This window comes from Topomyia yanbarensis, chromosome 3 (assembly GCF_030247195.1).
Source record: "Topomyia yanbarensis strain Yona2022 chromosome 3, ASM3024719v1, whole genome shotgun sequence".
In the NCBI taxonomy this organism is placed as follows: domain Eukaryota; kingdom Metazoa; phylum Arthropoda; class Insecta; order Diptera; family Culicidae; genus Topomyia; species Topomyia yanbarensis.
The window spans coordinates 328,177,421-328,202,089 of record NC_080672.1 but is presented as its reverse complement, the minus strand read 5'-3'; the positions used below and the strand labels follow the sequence as shown (position 1 = coordinate 328,202,089).

The window sequence follows — 24,669 nt, the reverse complement described above, 5'->3', positions numbered from 1 at the left end:
TCTGACTTATGCTGCTAAGAAGTTTCGAATTTCCAATGTTCACGTACCCTGGTAGTATTTTTAAATGTACGGGATGTTTGTAATCTTTAGTTTAAAACCTAGTACCTCCCAGTTAAACCAATAGGAATTCTTGATGATCCCTGCCTGCATCTTAGTCAAATCATTTAACCGATTCTAAGTCCGTTTCCTTTGAGTTCGCATTCCCAAGAAAAGTAAATAATCAAGCTTAAATAACATACGCCTTGTTCTATTAAAAAACTAATAAAATGTACAGAATTAGTTAAGCTGTAAACAACAATTTCAATTTAGCTTCTAGGCCTGCGTTGATATTTTTTTGTTCACAATCAACAGAAACATGAAACTGAAGCGCCATCAAGTGGCGAGAACGGTCAAATCTAAAGGGACCGAGGTCACTCATTCTAAAACTGTAAAATGAGCCACAATTTTTTAAACTTTCGTCGTATGATTTACGTCTTTATTATTTGTTTTTGATTATATTATTACATTACATTACCATTAACCAGCCACGGAATCGTATTTCGGACAAATGAGAGAGGCACAATTGCATTGTGGATTCAAACAGGTTCGTAATGTTGCAATGTAAAACGTTATACATTTTTATGCGGGTAGATATTTATCAAATATTTTCCTCAGTGCATCAGACTCAAATTTTTGGCGTATATGCTCTTCTCAAAATGAGCGCTCATTTTTAGCTAAACTGTCAAACTGAAGAAACTACAAGAAGTTTTTAATCAGCTCATTGGCGACTCGATTAATTCAAAATTTCTCACATTTTCTGTAATTTGGACACTGTTATCAAGTAAAAAATTGACCACTAGTGCGATCAGCGTTATATAGAAAGAAAACTAGTACCAAAATTACAGTTTTATGGCTGAAATTCCGCTACTGCAACAATTTCAGCAACGAGGAACAATACTATCAGGAACAGGTTTGTTTTCACAATTTTTGTATCCGTCCCAATCGCAATCTCCGTTTGTTTTTGTGGTTTCTTGTTGCTCTCCCTTGTTCGATAGGATTATTCTAGAAAATTGTTCCGATTGTATATGATTTAGTAGAAATTTCGTCAGCAATAAAAGAAGATGAAACTCAGATTTGGAGCTCTTATTTAGGTCAGTTAATTTTTTTTATTTGAATCAGTTGAGTTACTAAAAGTGAAATTTTCATTATAGAGAAGAAAGCGAAAAGGGTAATTGTTTACTTCAGCTACTTTTCCCCCTGTAAGTGAAAAACATATTTTTCTTTCGTGAATATGCTAGATTAGTGTTGTAGATTCATAAAAATGAAGCGGAAAGCGAAAATTTTTAATAATTCATTAATTAGCTTTAAAGTAAGTTGTACCTAATAACTTTGTTCATAGGGTTATTGTGCTCCCGAAAGTAAGGTTTTTGGCGAAGCTAGTTTAATGCGGCTATGCCGCATAGCCGTAGTCCTCGTACTCGTCATCGGAAACGTAAGCGAACCTGTGATCCACTCGTTTGCCCGGTATACTCACACATAGGGGCTATCCCTAGTTTAAGTCCGACTGAGCGGTAGCGAAGTCGGACAGCATGAGAAAAAAATCGATGTGGCATAGCCACATTAGGCATTAACAATGTTTTATTAAGTAACAATAGGAAGTATTCATCGGCAAAAATTAAATTATTATCACTGCCTAATGTGGCTACGCCACATCGTTTCAATTGGGTGCTGTCCGACTTCGCTGCCGCTCAGTCGGACTTAAACTAGAGATAGCCCCTATGTTTGAGTATACCGGGCAAACGAGTGGATCACAGGTTTGCTTACGTTTCTGATGACAAGTACAAGGAAGGCTCGTCCAGCGGATCCTCAGCGGCTTTGCGCCGCTTCGGATCCTTGGACTCGGCTATGCGGCATAGCCGCATTAAACTAGCTTCGCCAAAAACCTTACTTTCGGGAACACAATAACCCTATGTGCAAGGTTAGTAGGTAGAACTTATTTTTAGTCTCATTAAAAAATTATTAAAAATTTTCGCTTTCCGCCTCTTTTTTATGAATCTGCAACACTAAACTAACATATTCACGAAAGAAAAACATGTTTTCCACTTACAGGGGGAAAAGTAGCTAAAGTAAACAATTACCGCGAAAAGTGTTACGAATTACTTGCAAATGCTTCCATTTGATCCAACTCGTGACATTTTCATTTGCTTTGCAAAGCTTTGAATAGGACGGTTTTAGTTTAGATGATAGTTGAATACAGATGTAAACACTTAATTTCTCCGTTAAGTTCAAACTCCTAATGTAGATTCCTTGACCTTGTAAAAGTTTTAACGAAAAGGTTTCCGTATGTATTTTATAAATTACAATTTCAGGTTTAGAGCTGATAGCACCGAGTCGAGAGCATAACTAAGAAATAATGGCAGTTTACTGCTGGGGTAACACCGTCCATGGTGAGCTTGGTCTGGGCGGGATCGAGGAAGAACAGGTAATCGAAGCATATACCATTAGGTGCAAATTTCTATTAACTTTCATCTCCTGCAGATTATGCTTCCCCGCGAGATGGACTGGTGCCATGCTGCCGATGTGCAGCAGACAGCCTGTGGCAACTCCCACACGTTACTATTGACCAAGGATGGCAAACTGTTCGCCTGTGGTAACAACGACCTTGGCCAGCTGGGCCACGATTCAAATGATGTGCCGAACAAAAGGCCACGTATGTCACGGTTTAGTATGTGACACTTTTGCCACATGGATATGTACTTTCCCCCTTCTTTCCGTTTATCATTATGCGTATTTTTATTTACTTGAATTATCTCTCTGAGAACTATCTTGTCATTGTGTTACGCGATGTTTATATATCTCCCGAGAATGATTCCCTGTGTTGCATGAAGTATAACATTTGATTACCTACATCAAAAATGTTCACTTCTTGTAGATAAATTCGTAGATAGTTTTTATTTTCACTGTGAGTAAATTCCAATGTTCAATGGATCAGTGGATTAGTCAATTAGAAAAATACTCAATAAGCTTCTTAATACATTTTTCCTAGGTCTATAATTGCTGCAACTTTCTCTCCTCCACCCAAAACAGAATTCGTCTCATCGCTAGAGAACTACATAATAACGCAGGTAAGCTGCGGTACCGCGCACTCTCTCGCCATCACAAACTGGGGTCAGCTGTTTACCTGGGGTTCAAATGCAGTTGGACAACTTGGACACGACTCGGACCTCAGCAGTTACACTACGCCACGAATGGTCAAAGCAATCGCTACAAAATCTGTCATTCAAGTGGCAGCGGGTCAGATGCACAGTCTGGCGCTAACTAACAGTGGAGAGCTGTACTCGTGGGGAGCAAACGGATATGGTCAGTTAGGTCTAGGAACGACGAACGAAAAGGTTCCGATTCCAACACTCGTCAAATCGCTAGCTGGAATTCCAATAGCATTTATCGCCTGCGGAGGATGCCACAGTTTTGCTGTTTCCAAGTAAGATGCATGACCTTTGAATGTTGTTTGAAGTTGTAATCAATTTGCTTTTGTAGATCCGGTGCGATTTTCTGCTGGGGAAAGAACACTTTCGGTCAGCTGGGCCTGAATGATCTTAGCTCTCGTTGCTATCCGACGCAGTTGAAAACGTTGCGTAGCCTTGGCGTAAGGTATATCCGCTGCGGAGACGATTTTTCTGTGTTTCTTACACACGAGGGCGGAGTTTTCACCTGTGGAGCTGGAACGTTCGGTCAATTGGGACACGGAACTAACAGCAATGAAATTTTGCCGCGGATGGTTTTCGAGCTGATGGGAAGCAAAATAACGCAGATTGCATGCGGACGAAAACACACACTGGCTTTTGTGCCATCACGCGGTAAAATCTATGGCTTTGGGCTGGGCGGGGTCGGTCAGCTGGGAGTAGGAGTCAACACTAGTTTCAATACGCCGCAAATAGTGAGGGGTCCATGGGTAAGTGAGACTTACTTCTGTGTGTATGAGCAATCCTTAATTAAATTAAATATTCGTAGGTCGATTCCTTCCTGGATCGAAACCTACGAGCGAGTGTCGCATATCCGTCTCAGCTGGTGGTCGGAAAAATATTCGCCGGTGGAGATCAATGTTTTGTTTCATTGTTAACGGAATCGTGCATAGATGAACACCCCGCAGACTATCGTCTTTACGACACCGGAACGCAAATTTACGCCATGTCGGTGGACATCAGCAAGAAACTAGCTATGGTCAAACCGGACGAAACTGTCGATATGGACCTGATAACGTTAGTAGAAACTGTGTTCAAAAGTTTAGCCTGTTTCAACGCTTCCTGGCTGCTACCAGGCTACAAGCATGTCTGTTGTACGTCCAAGCATCCAGGGGTCGACATTGACGCTGCCGAAGAAGCCTTCGAGCACATTCGTAAAATTGAACATGATACTCTCAAACAGCTGATATGGGAAGCGGTGTCCACGGAGTTAATTGCATCGCTGATGCCATCGCCAGCGGACGTAGAAACACTTCGGGTCTATATCACACTGCCAATGTACCACGAGTTCATCAATTCCAAAAACTATCTAAAACTTCATTCACCATTCAGTCAGGCGGTTCAAAACCTGCAGAAAATCCCATTCAAAATAGTTACTCAGTGGTGGTCTCATCAGACGAAAGAATACTTTGAAAGGCTAGTGGATAATTTCAAGAGTGTGATACTATACATCATACACTTCAAGTTCCCGAAAGTTGTCAGTAGTGATGAGAGGCAAGAGATCAGGTACGAGGCTAACTTGGCGTCGATGTTAAATATTCTGGCAATTTTGTACAAAATCAACCACACCCAGCGATCGCAAAAACTGTCCCAAGAGCAGTTTCACATCAACGAAATCGATGATCTGATTGATATTCGTCTGGACTACGTCCGCTGGGTAATGGACACCAATGGAAGCTGCTTTTCGCTGTGTAACTATCCGTTCATATTCAACGCGTCGTCAAAGACCTTGCTACTTCAAACGGATCAGGGCCTGCAGATGCACCAGGCTATGCAGAATGCAGCAACTGCTAGCTTTTTCAACATGTTCCGTTCGGATATGGCCGTGTCGCAGTTCATTGTGCTGAACGTGACGAGGGATAATATTGTGCAGGACACGATACGCGAGTTAGCTCAGTACACGGCGAATGATCTGAAGAAGCCACTGAAAGTGCGTTTCCATGGAGAAGAAGCCGAGGATGCCGGTGGGGTTAGGAAGGAGTTCTTTATGCTACTACTCAAGGATGTGCTTGATCCCAAGTATGGGATGTTCAAAACCTATGAGGATTCGCGGGCAATTTGGTTTACCGAGGATTTGTTCGACTACGAAGAGAACATGTTTGCGCTTATTGGAATCCTGTGCGGGTTAGCGATCTACAATTTCACCATTATTAATTTACCATTCCCGTTAGCACTGTATAAAAAGCTGCTTGGTGAAGAAGTCGGCCTAAGTGATTTGAAAGATCTGGCTCCGACGGTGGCGAACTCAATGCAAAGCATATTGGACTACTCGGGGTCAGACTTGGAAGAGGTGTTCGATCTAACTTTTTCCACTACGCGTGACTTTTTCGGCGAAGTGCAAACGATCCAGCTTAAACCGGGCGGTGAGAGTATACGGGTGACACAGGAAAATAAGTATGACTTGCCATTTTCCGTATTATATTGAACGACTAACATCTGTTTATTCCCAGGGAAGAGTTTGTTCAACTCTATGTTGATTATAAATTGAACAAATCCGTGGCAAAATCATTCAAGCAATTTTATGATGGCTTCATGAAAGTGTGCGGTGGCCGAGTACTAAAGCTGTTCGAAGCTCAAGAGCTGATGTCTGTCGTCATCGGGAACGAGGAGTACGATTGGCTTGCACTGGAGGAGCAAGCCGAATACAAGAACGGCTACAAGTCCAGTGATCAAACGGTATTTTTTATCTTTTACTTGTGGGTCTGCCGTTTTTCTTGACGTTCCAAGGATAGCAGCCAGTTTCCGAAAAAACGTTATTTTCTACAGATTTTTGTTTCATGATTTTCAGATACGTTGGTTCTGGGAAGTTTTCCACGAGTTGCCTTTGGAGGAGAAAAAGAACTTTCTACTTTTTCTAACTGGCTGTGATCGAATACCAATTCAGGGGATGAAAGCTATCAAGGTAAATGTTTCCTAAAATTGGACAGCTAGTTTGATAGCAAATTGAATACCATTTCGATTGTAGATCTACATACAACCCACCACCGATGAGAAATTTCTTCCGGTCGCCCACACATGCTTCAACCTGCTGGATTTGCCTCAGTATCAAACGAAAGAAAGGCTCAAGTACAAACTGCTACAGGCGATCCAACAAACTCAGGGCTTTAGCTTGGTATAAATTGTAATGGTTGCGGGTGACAAGTGCATGATTGTGAGTATCCTAATTGTAATAGTTATAGAGGGTCGCTAAACTTTACACCATCGAACAAGTGCGTTTTTAAACTGTTTTTGAGTCATGTGCAAGGGCATAAATTCTAAAATACAGACCACTAGAATTAACATAGAGATCTTGCGAGTTCTTATGAGTGTCCGTTTCAGATCGGATTGCGGTTGAACTATCTGACTGAATCCATATTGTAGGGTCGTTTGACCGGAATGTTTGCGATTGATTGGTGCATATTTATCTTAGCTTTATAACACAAGTCAAATCTACCCACGGTTTGATGCGCAGTTCCGTTTGTGTTGCTTAAAATGGTAAATCAAAATAACATTTAATTTCTTGGCACTGTAGATATTAAAGCTCAAAATCGAGATTTCTGGGGGGTTGAGCACATCAATAGATTTGTTGATAGGACGCTATTTTTCAACACGATTTTTTCTGATACTTGGTTCGTTTACGGAACGTTCATGGAGCGATGTCAGCCATTTTCGTTTCATGGCTTCAGAAATTCTTTTGTTTATTTCTGCGCACGAACTGGGTATTCGGATGGTCACAATTCTGAATGACTGCAATAAGTATTTTAGATTTTTTTAACCTTCAAAAAGGCAAGGAGTCTCATAGACCCGGCTAGTTCTCCAGTTTCGGTGAACTTGTACAAACGACAAAAAAGAGGCTTTTGGCTTCATTGGATCTTAGGAGTGATGCTTCTTGAAGTCACAATTTTATCTTGCCTTTTTGAGGGTTAATGTGCTGTTATTTTTAATCGTGGTGATCTATGGTTATGAAGTGTACTGAAAGAAAAAAAAAATCATGTAATATCATCATGTGGTATTTATCGAACTGCAAAGCCGAGTATTTCGCTGACTTCTAAAGAAATTTTTAATTCTTTTTGATTGTACGTCAATTTCCGGGATAAAGTTCCCTGGTATACAATTCTCCGGAATGTAACACTTCCAAGTAAACCTTTTTCCCGTGTACCATTTACCATAAAATCAATAAAACAATGACCATTTAACTGCCCATAATCGTAAGTTCGTCCCATGCTGCGGGGCGTTCTAGACCGCAACACGTCTTCCCCACTTCTAAGCCACAGTGTTGTCGTCCACCTCTTCATCTCCTGTCGCAGAAACCTCACGATTACATTATCAACTTTGGACATCTCCAATACCTTGATGAGGAGCGAGTGCGGTATGAAGTCGTATGCTATCTTGTAATCGATATAGGCTATACTAAGGTTCCGTTGGTTATATACCGCTTGTCCAACGATGACTGCATTGATCTTTGCACCCATGTATGTTTTTCATGCATTGTTTCTGCTCCTCGGTCAGGATGCTATTCGACTTACAATCGGCCCATACGTATGTAGTGATGATGGTGTACAGACTTGATAAGCAAGTAATTTGTCCGTTCTTTTATGGATTGGACGTATTGCTGTCGTTGGGAGGGAGAATTGCGATACCACGCGTGATGAAATCCGGCAATAAGCGTGGTAACGCCGTGTTGAAACATGCAGCAATCGTAGGATGTATAACGGTCAGCTTCTTATACCAAAAGTTTTGGACACCGTCTGATCCATGTGTCGCCCAATTTCTTTCGACGGGCTCTAGCCACGCCCTTCGCGATATTGTGCGTGAGCCCCCAAAGAGGTAACTCCACTATTTGGATTAGATATCGACCCATCAACTTATAGACCGGGGACCAACGAGTTTACCTCCCACAGATTTTGTTCACCTCAGAAAAATCTCAACCACATCGACTGGGATTGAACCCAGACCAACTGGTGTGTGGCGGTCACGCTAACCACTCAATTACCGGCGCCGTCGAGTTTCTCCGTCAGCTTGTGAGCTCCCTGAATGCGAAGCTCACTATGTGCACTGATCGCAGCCACATGACGATACAATTTCGCCGATTTTTTGCCGTCTCTGTACGCAATCAGCCTTCTAATAGCGGCACGTTTGTTCGAGATGCGACTCTCCAATCTCCACTGCCATAGGTACTCGCCTTTCCCAGTGATGTTGGTGCAGGTCGCCTCCAATGTGGTATATATAGTTGTGGCAGAACACACGGTTTGCTAATGTTAGCAACCAAAAATATGTAAAAAAGCAGATGCACAACGGATCGACATCGTAGCATTCACACGATTCAATGGAAGCGGACGGTATGACGAAAGCAAGTCAATTTATTCTGAGATCACTCATACGACTCAAGATTCATCTTACGAATACTGAAGTCCCATCTTAGCCACACCTGTATATACTAAATTGGGTTGCCTCTAGGTGTAAGTCGGTATGCTAAACAGCTAACGATTGCCGCTGCAGCATAAACTACTACTAGTAACTACAGTTGTTTCAGCTTCTGCACAAATTCCAGGTTCATTGGAAGAACGTTACCGTTCATGACCTGAAGTGCGCAAGTCAATTTCAAAGAATACTGCAGGTTCGGGATCCTCGGGACCTTGGATCCGTATCCCTGTTCCTTCTACCATGCTCTCTCTCTGCACTTCCTGCTGAATCACATCGATTTCCGTTGGGGTGAGCATATTGTTGCGGATGATTGCTCTTGAATATATGGCGTTCTGATTCAGAACTCTGGATACGCCTCATCGAACATCTCGAGTATCTGAGGTTGTCCGCTCTTGTCAGTATCAAGCTTTGTGCAAAGACAGTAGTCGTGGCAAGATTTTTTAACATTTCCGGCTTCCAATTGATCCTGCGCCTCTGTTCCCGCGAGGTTGAAGGATTGGCGTCTCCTAATCGCAACATTTCTCAAAAATGCAACGTTTCTTGATATTCGTTGTCCATAGCTGCTCTCTCCGTCCGTTCGTAGCGGTAGCTCGTATGGCCAAAACTCATCCTGTTCATATCTTCATAGTTGGGTTGTAGTGATAAGTCGCCCCTTAATGTAGGAAGTGGTGCTCACTCGGTTCCCTCTTCTCTGTCAGCATACGACCAAAGATCCCACAATATTTGTAATCCGGATCTTCACTAACATTGCTCGTACCCCGGCTGGTACCGCGGGTGGTAGGGATAGGACACAATAATACAGCTTTGTCTTCAATTTCTCTCTTTGATTTTTTCTGGGGTGTCGCATATCTACTTTTCCGGCCATCACATCGTATAATAGGTATACCTAGTATGTATAACTATGAATGGAATGTGACACTTGATTACCTGACAGTCCTTTTCCTAGGGTTGTGTGCTCTTTAGATATCATGAAATAATCTGCTGGTTGAAATATCACATCACTTCGACGATAGATCAGGAGGTATACTGCAAAAAGTTCTGGATAGTGCTAAACTGCTAAACCTAAAATATGTTTTTGCTTCGTGCAGTTTATAAACTAGAAACGGTTACCTAGGGAGTTTAATGTCCTGGGGAAATACGTATTTTTTGGTCTGAGTAGGATGGTAGATATTCGGCCCTATTCTGCGCGGCGTGTGACGTGAGACGACTAATCTCACCTCACCCTACGTGACTTTTCTCACCCAATTCTGAAGAGTCACTTCGGGTGACGTGAGACGCCCATTTAACCGCAATGGGGAATCTCACTTCATCCGAGTCGACTCTCAGAATAGGGTGAGAAAAGTCACGTAAAGTGAGGTGAGATTAGTCGTCTCACGTCACATGCCGCGCAGAATAGGGCCGATTGTTTCTGGTTATCCTTCAATAATTGATTTTAGATCGAATGGTGCTGCCAAAGAGTTAAGAACTGACAAAACTATATTTTTTGCTAAGATGGGATGGGTTGGTGCTGGGCCTGTGGTCATATCATATTCTTTCATGGTCCACTCTCTTTGGTACGGATGTCTTCATAACTGGCTGCTGGACGTGTCTTACAAGTGAATTGATCACTTCGCTGCATGAGGGATACATGTGCGTCTTACTAGTTATCGACTCTTGACCGTGAAATGCAGGACTGGCACCTGAAAGAATGATGATTGTTTCCCTCGACCAATCACTTGGCTGTTGGAAATAAGTAATTGTTTCCCCAGGTTGGTAAGTGTGAGGGCTTTAAGTGTAGTAATTGGTTTGGCAATGACACTGAGCTATCTCGCTACTGATGACTTGCGAGCATCAGTAGCTTTCCAATTTCTATGTCTTGTCATTCGTAACACAATGCAAGCTACTTGGGAGATCTTATCACCAACCTATTTGCCAGAACCTTCCATTCAAATGTGAAATGTAATTTACTGTTTAGAGATGTATCACTTTGTATCGGGTTTATGAATGGTGAACACATACAATGTAAAAGTTGACCAGATCATGGATCACAGTTGTATAACTACAAGAAAGTTTATTCATTCATTCTTTTTGCTGTATGTGACGCTAACTGTAGACTGCAATCTCAACCCTTGCTGCTTCATTACGGTGATATTTCATATATTTTTCTTGTCAATAATAAAATCCCTCAATGAAACAGCAGAGGGATTCCATGAGAAACCGGTTGACCACAAAATATGACCATCGTCGATTCGAACGAAACTTTGAACTTGTGTTTGGTTTATGAATATCCACGATTTTCTCTGACAATGGCAATATTTTCATACAAGAGCAATTTTTCAAAAGGGCGTAGACGAGCGTTACTTTCAAATATGTTTTTGTTCGATTACTGTATTTTATATAGCAAAACGTTCTGAGAACGAATTACAGGGGATGAATATTTATAATCAAAAAAAATATACACTGCAGAAATGTGTAATTTTTTTCACAAAAACAAATTTTCATTCATATAGTTTTATATAGCTTTCAAATGGGTTACAATATCGCCCTGATGTCAAGGAAAAGTTACAGGAAATGTTATAGGCCTTTTTAAAAACCTATTGTTGTTGATAGAGTAACGCGAATGACTTATGAAAAGGTAGTAATAAAATAAAATATTTGTGTTGCTAAAACAAAATTTAAAATATCTTAAGAATTACTACATTTCAGAGATTTTTTGTTATGAGCATTTTGATTTAAAATAGCGTTTAGAATCATATTCAAAAAGAAATTGTATTTTTGACTGCAAATACTATGAATTATGAAAATATGTCAAAACTTTTTTATTGAAAGCTTCTCCATGATCCAAATACACTGAAAAAGTTTCTTTAACGCCTTTAAAACGATCAACATTCGATTTTTGATATGCTACGGCAACGCGAATAGCGTTCAAAAAGGGCTGAATCACATGAATTAACCCATTCATGCCCATGTTATTTGTGGACAACAACGTTTTTAGACAGCTATAACTTTTGATTGACGCAATATTTACTCGCAAAAACATGTAAGGCTAATAAATGTGACTATTGCATTTCATTTGAGCATTAACAGTTACAAGGATCAGCTCAAGAACTGAAGTTATTGCAATTAGTCTAAAGGGATTCCGATGAAGCAATGCTGCTAGGGACAGTTCACGTTGAAGACGGAAAATGAATTTTTCTTATATCTTTGTTATGTTGCACTATCATTTAAAATTGATAAAACTTATCAATTTAGATTTTCTTGCCTACGTTTTCCACGCCATTGGACTATTGCAAATATTCTAGGAGAATTGGATTGAGCATTGGAAGGTAAAAATTTAGCAGCTTCTAGCGCTGCAAGCGAAGCACTTATCTTTATGAAAAGACTTTTCGTGTTTCTTGATCTCACCGTTTTCATGGAAAAATAGTTTTGAAAACCTACAAGCACTAGAAAATAGTTGGGCACGAAATTGTTAACTGTTTTTGTTGGAACAAAATTCCAAATATCTCGAAAACTTTCGCATTTTGTAAGATTTTTGTTAAATGCATTTTGATTTAAAATGATACTTAGAATTATACTCTGTAATTAAATTGCAGTTTTATATGTCATTTATTATGAAATTTAAAAACATGCATAAAGTTATTCTTAGAAAAACTTTTTCACCGAAAAGTTCTCCATCAGAAAATCACATTTAAAATGTTTCTTTTCTCTTTAGGTTTTTGTTGACAAAATATAAAAAAATCAGAAAAAAATGGTTTTTTTTGCAATTTAAATTAACACAAATTGGACGCAACACTTTTTTCAGCGTATATTTTTTCGAACAGAAATATTCATTCCCTGTAACTCATACTCAGAAAATTTCGCTGTATAAAATACAAAAATCGACCAAAAAAAATTGAAATTATAGCACGTAGAAATGTTTACGCCCTTTTAAAAAATTGCTCTTGAGTCAAAATAATCTTTCTGACTGTGCAAAATGTTTAGTCTTCCATACCTGTGAAACCTGTACAGTTTCGTAGGAATCGAAAATGGTCGGTCACGATTTTAAATATTCACGGACGAATCTTCGTGGAATTCCTTTAGCACTGATCAATTCCTCTATCTCTGCATTATCCTCTATCACTTCAGTATTTAATGGCTAAGTCACTTGATTTCTGTTAAAAAAAACAGGTACAAATAATATCAAAAGGTTATTTCCAAACGCACCAATGAGATATCTGGCATTACATTCGCCATTTTTACACTATTCTGCCTTTAAATCCGGAATCTGTTTTTTCGTTCTTATTTCCTGTGTAAACGATATGTTAACCTCCAAATTAAAATGTCGAAACAGCTCAAAATCAATGCAGCTTGTTAAAAAACTAGATATGTGGAGTGGATGACTATATACTATACTACATCTTAACAACATTTCAACTAAATCGAAAGTTTTTCGACAGAATATCGCCTCATATGAAAACTGTTGTTTCATTTGAACCTAAATTCTGGTGGAAATCAATCGGAACTCCACCGCTAATTTTGGAATGAGTTTGACAGGAGGTACGTCATGCTACCATAAAATAATTAGTGTCAACATGTTTTACGAGTTTATTTCTTTGTCGTATCGGAGAATTGGATTATAAATTCAGCTCTATTTTACCAAAAAGACCTTCACAAAGTATTTGGACTGCTAGAATATGCTAGCAAATTATTTTACTAATATCTTGGGGTTAGTTATTTAGAATCGATAAAAATACAAAAGACGTAAATTTATCCGGAGGCATGAATGTAAAAGCATAAAATAATCGTTTATGAAAATCCAGCCTAACGGCATCTTGAAATCATGCCCACCCTAGTTTTTGTGAAGTTGATTTGTGTGATCCAAAATCAATGATAATTTTGAAGTTCGAAGATAAATTCTATTTGGGTAAATGGATTTCTGGTAAATGGTACCATCTGGGAAATGATATACAATCAATTTTATATTAATTTGTAGGAACACCAAACATTTGATCTAGGCTAAAAAGTAAGAAATATTTCAGAACGCACTTTAACAATGGTTTTTATTCCTAACTTCCGAGAATCTCGTTTTTGAGCAACTAAATGCAATTATTTTTTCCGAAACAAATATCAGTCACACTCCAAATCGTGCGTTCCTAACCATAAATTGACTGGAAGAAAGATTGTATCACAATGGTAGGTAGATGAGTGTTCCAAACCACGGTTGTTGACTAGCGATGTTAGTGCCGAAAATAAAATAAATAGCGTATTTTATTGTTGACTAGCCCTAATTATGTTGAAAATAAATCGTGTTTTCGTAAATATATTATCCTCAATCACCAAGTACGTATCCGATAGCCTATGCACTAGTTATTTCATATCAACTGAACTCATGTACATCAGAAAGATTACTCATATCATAAGCACGTGATATAGATACTCACGAAGGCAACCCGCGAAATTGAAAATGCAGTGTTTCGTGCATTTGGTATAAAATCATGCCAGAGAAATTCTACGGCAGAACTCGAGCTCAACCATCTTCAATTCTAAGGCAATCTTTCTGATTTTGAAAAAGAGACATAAACATTTTTAAAACAAGGTTAGTTTGTTTATATCTTTTAGTGGGAGTAAATTTAGTAATGAAGAACAGTGAGTCTAGTTATGTAAGGTATGCAAACTAGGCTCGATGGAACTATCCAAGTCAGTCTTGGATATCACATACATTTGGAGCAACATCAGATGTTGCTTCAAGCTGATCTCAACTCCTATTCGGCCGTTTTTACGCCGCCACCCGCGTTACGGCTTGGTAAGGCAAAACTGGGGTCGAAGGGGATCAATTGAGGTTGTCTGACGTATTCTTGATGGTCACATTATTAGCGTTTCTAGAATCGACAGACAGCCTTAATTGATTATAGGATTAGGGACTATATTTAATGTGGTAAATAATGTCTTTTTCGCTTCAGATAGTTGATATTCGAGCCAGTAGAACTCCTTCTTGAGCGTCTGGCATACGAGTTCCGATGGAAATTGAGGATTCGATAAAAGAGATCTTTTATATGAGACGGTCGACCGACGGCGTCGAAATGCCGGAAGAGATGAGCAGCGGTAAGCGAGTTTAACAAGAGGTAATGACACACTTACTACCATTGAAATGAAATCTGTAAGTAGCACTAAAAAAATTCTTAATTTCAGGAACTGTACGAGATGGCGCTGGGCCTGTGGCCTTCGACTGGCAGATATGTGCTCCTACTTGCAAGTTGATCAATTCGCTTGGGTGGGGGACATGTCGATCCTACCAGTTGTCGACTCTTTTGACCAAGGGTATGAGGCTAGTTCAGAAAAGGAATGCTGGACTGGCACCTAAGAGTTAGTTAATTATTCAAAACTTGTTCTTATGATTATTTAACTCAACCAAGCACACCGACTCTCAGAAATGATAAAAAACCCTTTCGGGTCGGTCTGGTCTATTCGGTTCGAGCAAACTTTATGGGGAATAGTGGATAAATATTTCTTTTGTCATATATGGGCCGATTCTTTTTTTGAAACCCTAAAATGCCTTCACTCTTCTAGCTGCTCAGGATAATAATAATAGAAAAAAATTGAGGGTTTGCCTGGTCCATAATGTAATGAATACGTATCTTGACTAGAACAGGGATAATCGAAGTATGTTACATATAAGATAGAGATGAAACAGCCCAGTTGTAGGAAAAGTATTCGCGAGTAAGGACTAATACTGCTAGTATGTTTAACGTTTCAATCAATAGTCGATTGATCCGCTTCAGACCTACGAAACAAAAAGGAGATTAGGAAGAGACAGAAGCGGATTCAATGCGAAATTTGCCAATATGACGTTGACCCCAAGGCGATGGTAGTATGATTTTCCATAGGATGACAGACTAGATGACACGACGTTACACGCTCTAAACTTGTGTCAATTAGTATGTATGTATGTATGTATGAATGTAAGCCCGTATGTATGCCTGTATTCATGGATGTGTATAGAAGCAATGTATCCCTGAGCAACATGGAAGGACAGCCTCTGATCCGCCAAAACGCTGATGGGAAGCCGGATGCGCGGTCATAGGTAGTGACCATAAAGTTCTGCACACACTATCAAGTGCTACGGTGAGACGGTAGGTGTACAGTTAATGCACATAGGTTGCAGAAGAAGGCTGAAGCCAGTAGGATTGGACTTGCCATCAATGTTTCGAAGACAAATACATTAGAGGAAGATGTTCTAGAGACGACGTTCGAAAAAGCGATCCATCGTAATGCAGAATAAGGCTGAATGTGAACCTCCCATCCCGAGTTCGGATTGACGGTCACGAAATCGAGATGGGCGACGAATTCGTGTAATTGGGCTCACTGGTAACCGCCGACAATGATACCAGCAGACGGATCTTGGCGGGAAATCGTGCCTGCTTCAAACTCCGGAGGACGCTCCGGTCGAACAAAATTCGCCGCTGCGCGAAGTTGATTATCTACAAGACGCTGATTAGACCGGTGACGCCATTGAAAGACAAGAGACCTCTGTCCCGTCAAACGAAGTATCAATGACTAATATTTTTATATATATTATAACTGTTCGAATGGAATAGAGGGAGAATATTCTTCTGTTTTAATTAGATGTGGCAGGTTCCAGATGGGGTTTCGCTAGAATGATTTCACCCGTTTAGTCAGCTTTATGTTAACTACCCCAATAAGATTATTGGACCCGGAGTTTTAGGTTGGTGGCTGCGGTATATTCTCAGTTTTGTAAGTCGGTAGAACTCTGTAAAAATTGCGCTTCGGTATTTTAAGGTTTATTTATGCTTGAAATGAGTAACATATCTCAAAATTTCTAGACTCGTGGAATTCTGAAGTTCTTGGTTAAAATCCCAAATAGGGAATTACTAGATATCTGCTTAAACCCACGGATGCCAAATTTTATCTAGGCCTGATTTCTCAAAAATATACAAATTAGCTAAATCCTGAATCATGGGATACGTAAATTTCTAATATATTAAGTCCCTAATTTTGGCTTTTGGAAAGATTGAAGTTAGGAATTTCGATTCATCTGATTCGTTGACTCGACATTTCAACATTTGACACTCTAATCTCTTCATCAACTAGTCTTATTTATTATTGTATTAGTTGGTAATTGGTTCCAGCATTATAAGACTTGATTCTTAAAAGATTTTGTAATACAAGTATCATAACGAATTTTTCCCTAATGTTACTGGTTATGGTTTCTTATCGTTTTTATCTTTCGTGTTTGTGTGTCTGTTTGAGGAATCACTATTGTTGTTTTGAACCAAATAGAAATAGCAATGACTTCTCAGTCGATTTTTAGTTTCGGTTTGGCCTATTGTGAAATATAAGGTACAGTTATTTGTGTTTTCCGTCAACGCTCAACGAACGCGGAAGGTTTCTGTTTTCATGATCCTGTACTGCCTATTAGGACATAGAAGTCCTGTATGGATTTTTGTCGAAGGTGAGTTGTCTGTTGGTTTGTATTTTTATGCATTTTTTGTTTATATTACTACTAATTAACCGATTTTGCCAATTTTCTCTATTGTTTCAGAGAGCGAGTAAGGGCGCTATAACCCTGGCTCATTGGCCAGGGCAGGACTAAATACTTCTGTCCCATCCCAGGAACCTAGGACCAAAGGAGTGACATTAACCCTCTTAGCAAAGTCACTCCCAACGATTTATCAAACCCCCATCAAATTGAAACGGTTGTGTACGGTTGTCCACGTTTCTTCCTTATTCAAGGTTCAAAATAATCAATTAATTAAATTATTCATTGAATGAATAATTTGATTGGCGTATAATTTTGAATTATCTTTATTTTGTACGCTGCACAGTTGGCCTGGCCGCTTTAATGCTTGTGTCATATTCAATATGTGCCGCAACAACAAGACAAATTGTGGACGAATGTCTGCAATTTTCCAGGATCCCTACATGTATTGGCTGTGTATGTGTAGACTAGACTAGAAGACGCCGATTAGACCGGTGATCCTCTACGGTTACGAGACCTGGACTATGCTCGTGGAGGACCAACGCGCCCTTGGAGTTTTTGAACGAAAGGTGTTGCGTACCATCTATAGTGGTGTGCAGATGGAAGACGGAACGTGGCGCAGGCGAATGAACCATGAGTTGCATTAGCTGCTGGAAGAGCTATCGCGCATACCGCAAAAATAGAACGTTTACGGTGGGCTGGACACATCGTAAGAATGTCGGACGACGGCCCGGTGAAGATGATTCTTGAGGGCGACCCTAAAGGAACAAGAAGACGAGGCGCACAGCGAGCACGGTGGATCGGCCGAATAGAGGACGACCTGCGGATCCTTCGAAGACTACGAGGCTGGCGACAAGTAGCAATGGACCGAGTGGAGTGGAGACGGCTTCTGCATACAGCAAGAGACAACAAGGCTCTAGCCTGAACGGTAAGGTAAGTAAGAGTGAATTCGAAAGGGAAGTGGCAGTGTCTGGGAAACACACTGCGGTGTCTTCCGGATTTTTTTTGCATGGGTGCAAGAAAAAAATTCGGTTGTTCGTCATCACAGTCGCTAGGGAGGTTCCAACAAAGGAACAAAACTTTTTTCCCTGCCTACTTGCTAAGGATCGCTGCAGTAGCAGCCAACATTAACACTGGAATAAGTTTGAAGCAAACAAAATCAGTTAAAATCATTCATCGTCTCACTAGACTCGAAGAAATTGATGGAAAATTTGGAGATCCAGAAATCGCCTCGAAAAACCGAAGTCGCTGGGTCAAAACCGGAGAGGTGGCAACCCTAGCAGTCATAGAAGTTCAACAATCATGGCAAGGTCTGTGAAAGTTGTCCACAAGGAGGGGTACTCTCACCTCTGTTATGGTCGTTGGTAGGTGATGGACTATTATAACAACTGGAGGCAAACGGATTTGAAATAATTGGTTTTACAGACGACATAGTGATTATTGTCCGTGGAAAATATGAACATGTAATTAGAGATAGATTTCAATATGCTCTCAATCGGAAAAATGAGAGGTTATCCACAAACGCTCCTAAGCCCACGGTTATTCCATTTACACGTAAAGGAAAATTTAAAATACCTAACTTATATTTGGAAGGAACGAAATTAATCTTTTCACTGAAGGTAAAATATCTAGAAGTAATAATTGATAGCAAACTCAATTGGAATTCACATTTAGATCAAATTATAGAAAAAGTCTACTAGCGCCTTACGGATAAATAAAAAAAACTTTGCAAAAAATGGGAGATGAAACCTAAAATGATTCATTGGAGCTATATTTTTAGCGAAAATCAGGCATTTGGGTTCAAAGTGCCACAGAAAAATCAAAAATCGAAAAAAATAGAAAGAATGTCAAGAGCTGTGCAAAATTTCAAAACGATTGGTCTAGTAGATTTTGAGTTATGATATAAACAACAAAACAAATTTTCGAAGAGGCACCTCTGGAGATTCACTATCACTCGTTCAATTTTCAGCAAATTTGAGAAAATTACATTTATTACATAGGAATGAATATACTAACATTCTCTGTATCGCCATACCATTTTTTAATGTGCCTTTTTGCCGAATTAACTTTGCTCAACACACCTCCGCCCTTAACCATCTGAGTATTGTTTTCTCTATTATGTTGTTTATTTTTTTTATGATAGTTTTCGTTTGTTCTGCTGTTAGTTTTTACACACACAAACTCTAGTGAAACGTATTGATGTTGCACATTGTGTAAAATTTAAAACAGAATCAAGGCAGCCAACATTAAATATTAACTAGATGCACTAAAAATGTGGCAGCACGGTTTCAATCCATCATTATTCGTAGTACATTAGTACATTTTTAATAATTATATTCACGTATATTTATGGATTACAGAGTATCTCCCATCTTTGAATTGTTATTTTTCAAACGATTATAAAAAAATCGGAAATGCGCACGGAGAACCCACAAATCGCAAATTTACAATATTGTTTTTGTTGATTCTTAGAATTTTTTTATTAAAGGAGGCGAATCACTGCGACCAGTATTTAGGTCTGTTGTGGCTTGATTCTTAAAATAGTTTGATAGACACCAAAATTTTACGTCAAATACACATCATAAGTTGAATTAGATATTTGGTTGTTACAGAGAACAATCAGTTATTTGGAACAGCAAAAAGATAATTTCTATGGAAGTCCTTTTACCCCAAATATAATCATTAATATCACTACAAATATATTATTCGTTATGTTTGTGATAATAAAATATTAAAACTGACATAAATATCTCTGCACCTAAGTAGCGTAAATCAGTTCATAACATTTATTATCATTAACGGCTCCTTTCTAACCCACCAACCCATATGCTTTAATATTGCTTTAGCTTTTTCCACCAGATACCACCACCGTCCAATAGCCTTCTGACATTTCATTTCAACAAGGCATTTATTCACGCTTCTCCACGGTGTCTCCGGCTATTCGTAACATGCATACAGGTATATAACAACATCTGATGCTAACTGCATCATTTTTTGCAAGACCGACGCCTACAACAGCGAACTTTGTTCGGACGTCAGTACTCGGTAGAAATTCGTTCGGTAAGCACGCAAAACACGTACGGAACGGTCTGTTGGATGCGCAGTAGCACTGTGCACACATATTATTTACCAACCAATCAGCTTGAAAAGTGTTATGACGTTGTCTCTGGATGTGGGCTGTCATCGTAGCTGAGTTGTAAAATATTGTGCAAAATTGTGCAGCCCGTTTGTTCCGATTCAGCAAATTTATTGTGCATTTTTGATTCGGTGATTCTTTTGGGTGATTAGGGAGTGTTAAAGTTGTTTTGTTAGGAAATCAAGTGGTAATAATTTTAATCGGTTCGTGACGATCGTCAGTGTTCTGCTAGGGTAGAGCTACCCTTTGTTATAAATTTGCTCGCGGTTCGCTATTCTAGATCTGTCTGCGGTTCAAGGTTTTAATCGATAATGTCCTTTCGTGACTGTGAGATATACCGTCGCTTTCACAGCATGCGATGTATATGTAAATGACAGAAGTGAATAGAAACACATATGTTTAGCATTTCACCAGAAGCAGCGTCAGATCAAAGAAGAATACGTGTTTTCATTGCCAACAATTATGGATTTCGTTTTTTAGATACATAAGTGCATGTCATTTTTACTTGCATGACAAATTTCCGTGTGGCCCATGTGACAATTGGAACTGAAATTTTGTTTTTCGTCGGGCAGTTGCATAGTGAGCTGAGGATTTTGGAATTTACATTATAAACGCACTAAATTATTGATTTCAAAAATTTTAAATGGAGAAGATTATACACATAAGTCGCATCAGCAGTTCTGTGATTTTCCTTAACTGGGTCGGATAATTTATCTTGCTAAAAACTGTGCATTCAGTAGTGTTACATAAAACATTCTTAGAAAGAACTTTATAGAAGACACGGAAGCTCTATATACTAAAGCATTCATTTCTTTCACCGCACGACAAAACATGCTGCAATTTTTTCGAAATTATTTATTATTTCATATGTATTTTTTGTCTTAGTAGTAGTGCAAACCCTTACCCAACGTTATCAATTTGGCTGCACAAAAATAGTTTTGCAGTTTCTGTACATTTTCTAATTTTGACGATTGAGGATGTACATTATTATACAAGACAGTAATTTTTTTATATTTACAAATAAAAGTTGTTGGTTTTGTCATAATTATTTTTAAGTAAAATTATGCAGAACTATTTGATATTTGTACCTATTTTATTATTTTTTGGAGGTGCTGGTTAAAGATACAGAATAGCACCTCATCAGGACTGCGATACCTAGCCGCATAATGAAGCTATCATTTTAAATATGACTGTGGACTGAGCCGCATTTCACCTCTACCCATCGTTCCGTGATAGACGCTTCTTTGAATCGCTCCTCCTAATATGATGAACAGATTACTAACTATCGTACCTTAGCGGGGGGGGCTATCCTGTTTGTCATCAATTTATTTCGCATAACGTCATTGGGCATAATGCACGTTGGGCATAAGGGATAGTTTGATAATAGGTCATTTGATATAATAGCAATTTGGTATAATGGCCATTATGCATAAATGTACAGAATATTGAATGCTGTTAAGGGCGTTTGGCATAACGGCCGTTTGACGTAAGAGTCATTGGCATAAAGTATGAAAATACTCGCTCAAATTTGTAGGGCATTTTGATTCACTAAAAAAGTACGATTCCAAAAGCTTGTTTGAAAAAAGGAATCAACTACAGAAAAAGGAATAATATTAATGTATTTAATTGATTACGTAGAAAACTATAGTTAGCATGGAATTTGTGAATGTAGGTCATCTTGTATGAAAGTAAACACATTTGTGAAATGTCATACAAGAAAAAATGCTACTTTCAAACTGCAGATCAGGTTAAGGAAATCAGCGAAAAATGAATATTTTTCTGTTTGTATTAACCATTTCATTTACGAATATTTGGATTGCTACATTTTTTACCAAACTGCTATTTATACAATGTGAATTTGAATTCGTGGTATTCAGTATCTTGGCTGCATACCAGGTCTACTAAAAAAAAGTTCAATTTGTCATGACTGCAATTTAACTGTATTTCCGAAAAATTTGAGCAATTTATATAGTCCATATGGGGCAATGGTCGAAAAATTGCATCCTAGAAAATTATCGATTTGGTAACCTATTATTTCGGTGACCTACAAGGTAGGGTTAACAAATAGACCTGATGAATTACGTTTAATGTCTATTATGCCACATGGCCATTATGTCAAATGGGCATAATGCCAAATAAGTATTATGCCAAATGGCAATCTATGTTCAATTTGGGTCTGAATCACTTTGCGTAAAGTACTTTAGCATAACGTCATTTGGCATAACGGACAGTTGGCATAATTTTTCTTTATCTCCATGATAACGATCACTTGTCATAATTTCTTATTTTGCGTAAATTGAGGGTCATTTGGCATAACGGACATTTAGCATAACGCGCATTTGGGATAATTTTGAGAAGTGATTACATTTGCCATTTTTATTACCTGTGAAATAGACATAATGAAGGTCCACAATTCTGTTCTTGTTCTTTATATATTAATAAATAACATTAACACCTAATGTGGCTACGTCACATCGCTTTAAGTCGCCTGCTGTTCGCCCGTCGAACTTAAACTAATTCATAGCCTCTGTGTTTGAATAATCTGAGCAAACAAGTAGATCATAGGTTTGCTTGCGAGGGGTCGCCCCTTCCGATAGCACATCGGCGGCCACCACGCTAGGCGGATCTTCAGCCTTGGTCTCGGTTATGCGTCAGAGTCGCATTACACTGGCTTCGTAGTGTCACAACCGACGATTTATTATATGTTATTTCATTCAATAAATCATCGTGTTTGAAAAGCTTGGCGATATTTAGAAATGATAAAGTTAACTTTCGTTTCGTTCAAACGGCATATAATTCGAAATAACAGCTCGTGATACAAAGAAGGGTAATAAGGATAACTTTAACTATTGAAATGCTGTATGGTAAGCTAAAACTCACATGCGATCATAATAATGATAAACAAAACATCGTCTGGTGGAACGCAATTCTAGTACGCTACATCATCAAAAATCTGTGATATCTACACTATACTACAACGTAAGTCATAGACAAAATTATGCCATATGTCCTTTATGCTAAACGTCCATTATGCCAAATGAATTTATGCCGAATGGCTCGCTCCCGTTCAATTTTGTTTTAGTCGATTATACTAAATGACCTTCATACCAAATGGCTTTATGCCTAATGACCACATGAATCTCGTTATGGTTATGTCAAGTGGCTTTATGTCAAACAAGTTTATGCCAAATGACTTTGCCAAAGGGGCTTCCCCCATACATTAAATGCGAGATTAAGTTTAAATACCTGTATTCAAAACAAAAAAGCCCTGATGTAATTCTGCAACTCGTTAAGCTTGGGCTTGTGATTTTGACTCCATCATTGATCTAAAACAACCGTAAATATCACCGTTATGTTTGTGAGTATCATATCATCCTTCGGTGTACAACTCCTGATTATCTCCAGATCTTCATTGAGCAAGGATAAGGAATGTTAGTCCGAAATATACTGTTGTCGTTCAAGGTCCTATATACACCCTTGCGGAGTGAAGTTTCATGGCAAGATTAGAAAATGTCTGAAATCTACCATAATCAAACCCTCAAGTTCTCAAACTCCCTTTTGGATTAATAAGCATATAGGTGAGCTAGCTCCAATATGTGTTTCGAGATTAGACACACAAGTACGTATAGGCCTTCAATTAACCCCTCATGTCCATGTTATGTATAAACATATATTGTTTTAGACAAAATTTACTCACAAAAATAAATAAGACTAGTTACTGTAACTATCTTTCATTTGAGCGCTTGCATTTATAAATGTTATCTATAGAAATAAAGTTGCTGCTATTAGTCTGATAGAATTCTACTGGAGCAGAGCTGCCAAGGCCTTTTTCAGATAGGCGAAAAATGAAATTTCGATGTATCTTCAATGTCTTGTAATATTGTTGAAAGATAATAAAACCTGTGAATTTAAACTTGTTCTTGACTACCGTTTTACTGAAATTGAACTATTGTAAATGTTCTAGGAGAATTGTATTAAGCATCGGAAGGTAAAAATTGAACAGCTTCAGGCACTGCAAGGTGTTATTGAATTCAACAGTTTATTGTTTATAAAAATATTTTTTCATTAAAACAACAATTAACTTTTAATTTCAATAAAAACTAATATTTTTTCATTATTTTTAATAGAATCCCGATCAGAACATCATAACAAAAAGCTATCAAATTTATATCTCATGTAGATATTTATTACTCTCTGTGTTATCTTTATGATATACCGAGCAGGAATGCAAGAAAACTTATATCAAGATTATATCTTCTGGTGCTATCATTGGATTAATAATATGATATTAATGTACGCATACAACGATGATGTTACAGTAAGTTATATATTCTTTCACAATCATCTTTGAATGCTAATAACGGTTACACCAATGACAGTCTATTTGCTTATACACTGAAGTCTCTTTTTATACGTCGAAATTCAACTTTTTAAAGCGAATTTTCGAAGTTTTT

General features: G+C 38.6%; 2 protein-coding genes across 4 annotated transcripts in view; both read left to right on the top strand.

Moving 5' to 3' along the window:
- Window positions 1–733: 733 nt before the first annotated feature.
- LOC131689066 (probable E3 ubiquitin-protein ligase HERC4) lies at window positions 734–13,901 on the top strand. Of its 3 annotated transcripts, none has more exons than XM_058973847.1 (9): window positions 734–949; window positions 2,349–2,461; window positions 2,518–2,704; window positions 3,067–3,460; window positions 3,517–3,931; window positions 3,991–5,615; window positions 5,672–5,897; window positions 6,010–6,123; window positions 6,187–13,901. In XM_058973847.1, exons 2-9 carry the CDS (start codon window positions 2,393–2,395, stop codon window positions 6,337–6,339), a joined length of 3,183 nt encoding a protein of 1,060 aa, XP_058829830.1. In that variant the 5' UTR covers window positions 734–949; window positions 2,349–2,392; the 3' UTR covers window positions 6,340–13,901. The 3 variants fall into 3 exon arrangements, with proteins under 3 accessions (XP_058829830.1, XP_058829831.1, XP_058829829.1); XM_058973848.1 differs by lacking the exon at window positions 734–949 and adding an exon at window positions 981–1,130 and having other exon boundaries at window positions 2,518–2,689; XM_058973846.1 differs by lacking the exon at window positions 734–949 and adding an exon at window positions 981–1,130.
- A 6,285-nt stretch (window positions 13,902–20,186) lies between these two features.
- Window positions 20,187–24,669, top strand: part of LOC131694304 (integral membrane protein GPR155) — a 35,248-nt gene continuing 30,765 nt past the window's right edge. Inside the window, exon 1 of the mRNA XM_058982928.1 lies at window positions 20,187–20,418. The gene's annotated coding sequence lies outside the window, so the exon portion shown is untranslated. The remainder of the gene's footprint in view (window positions 20,419–24,669) is intronic.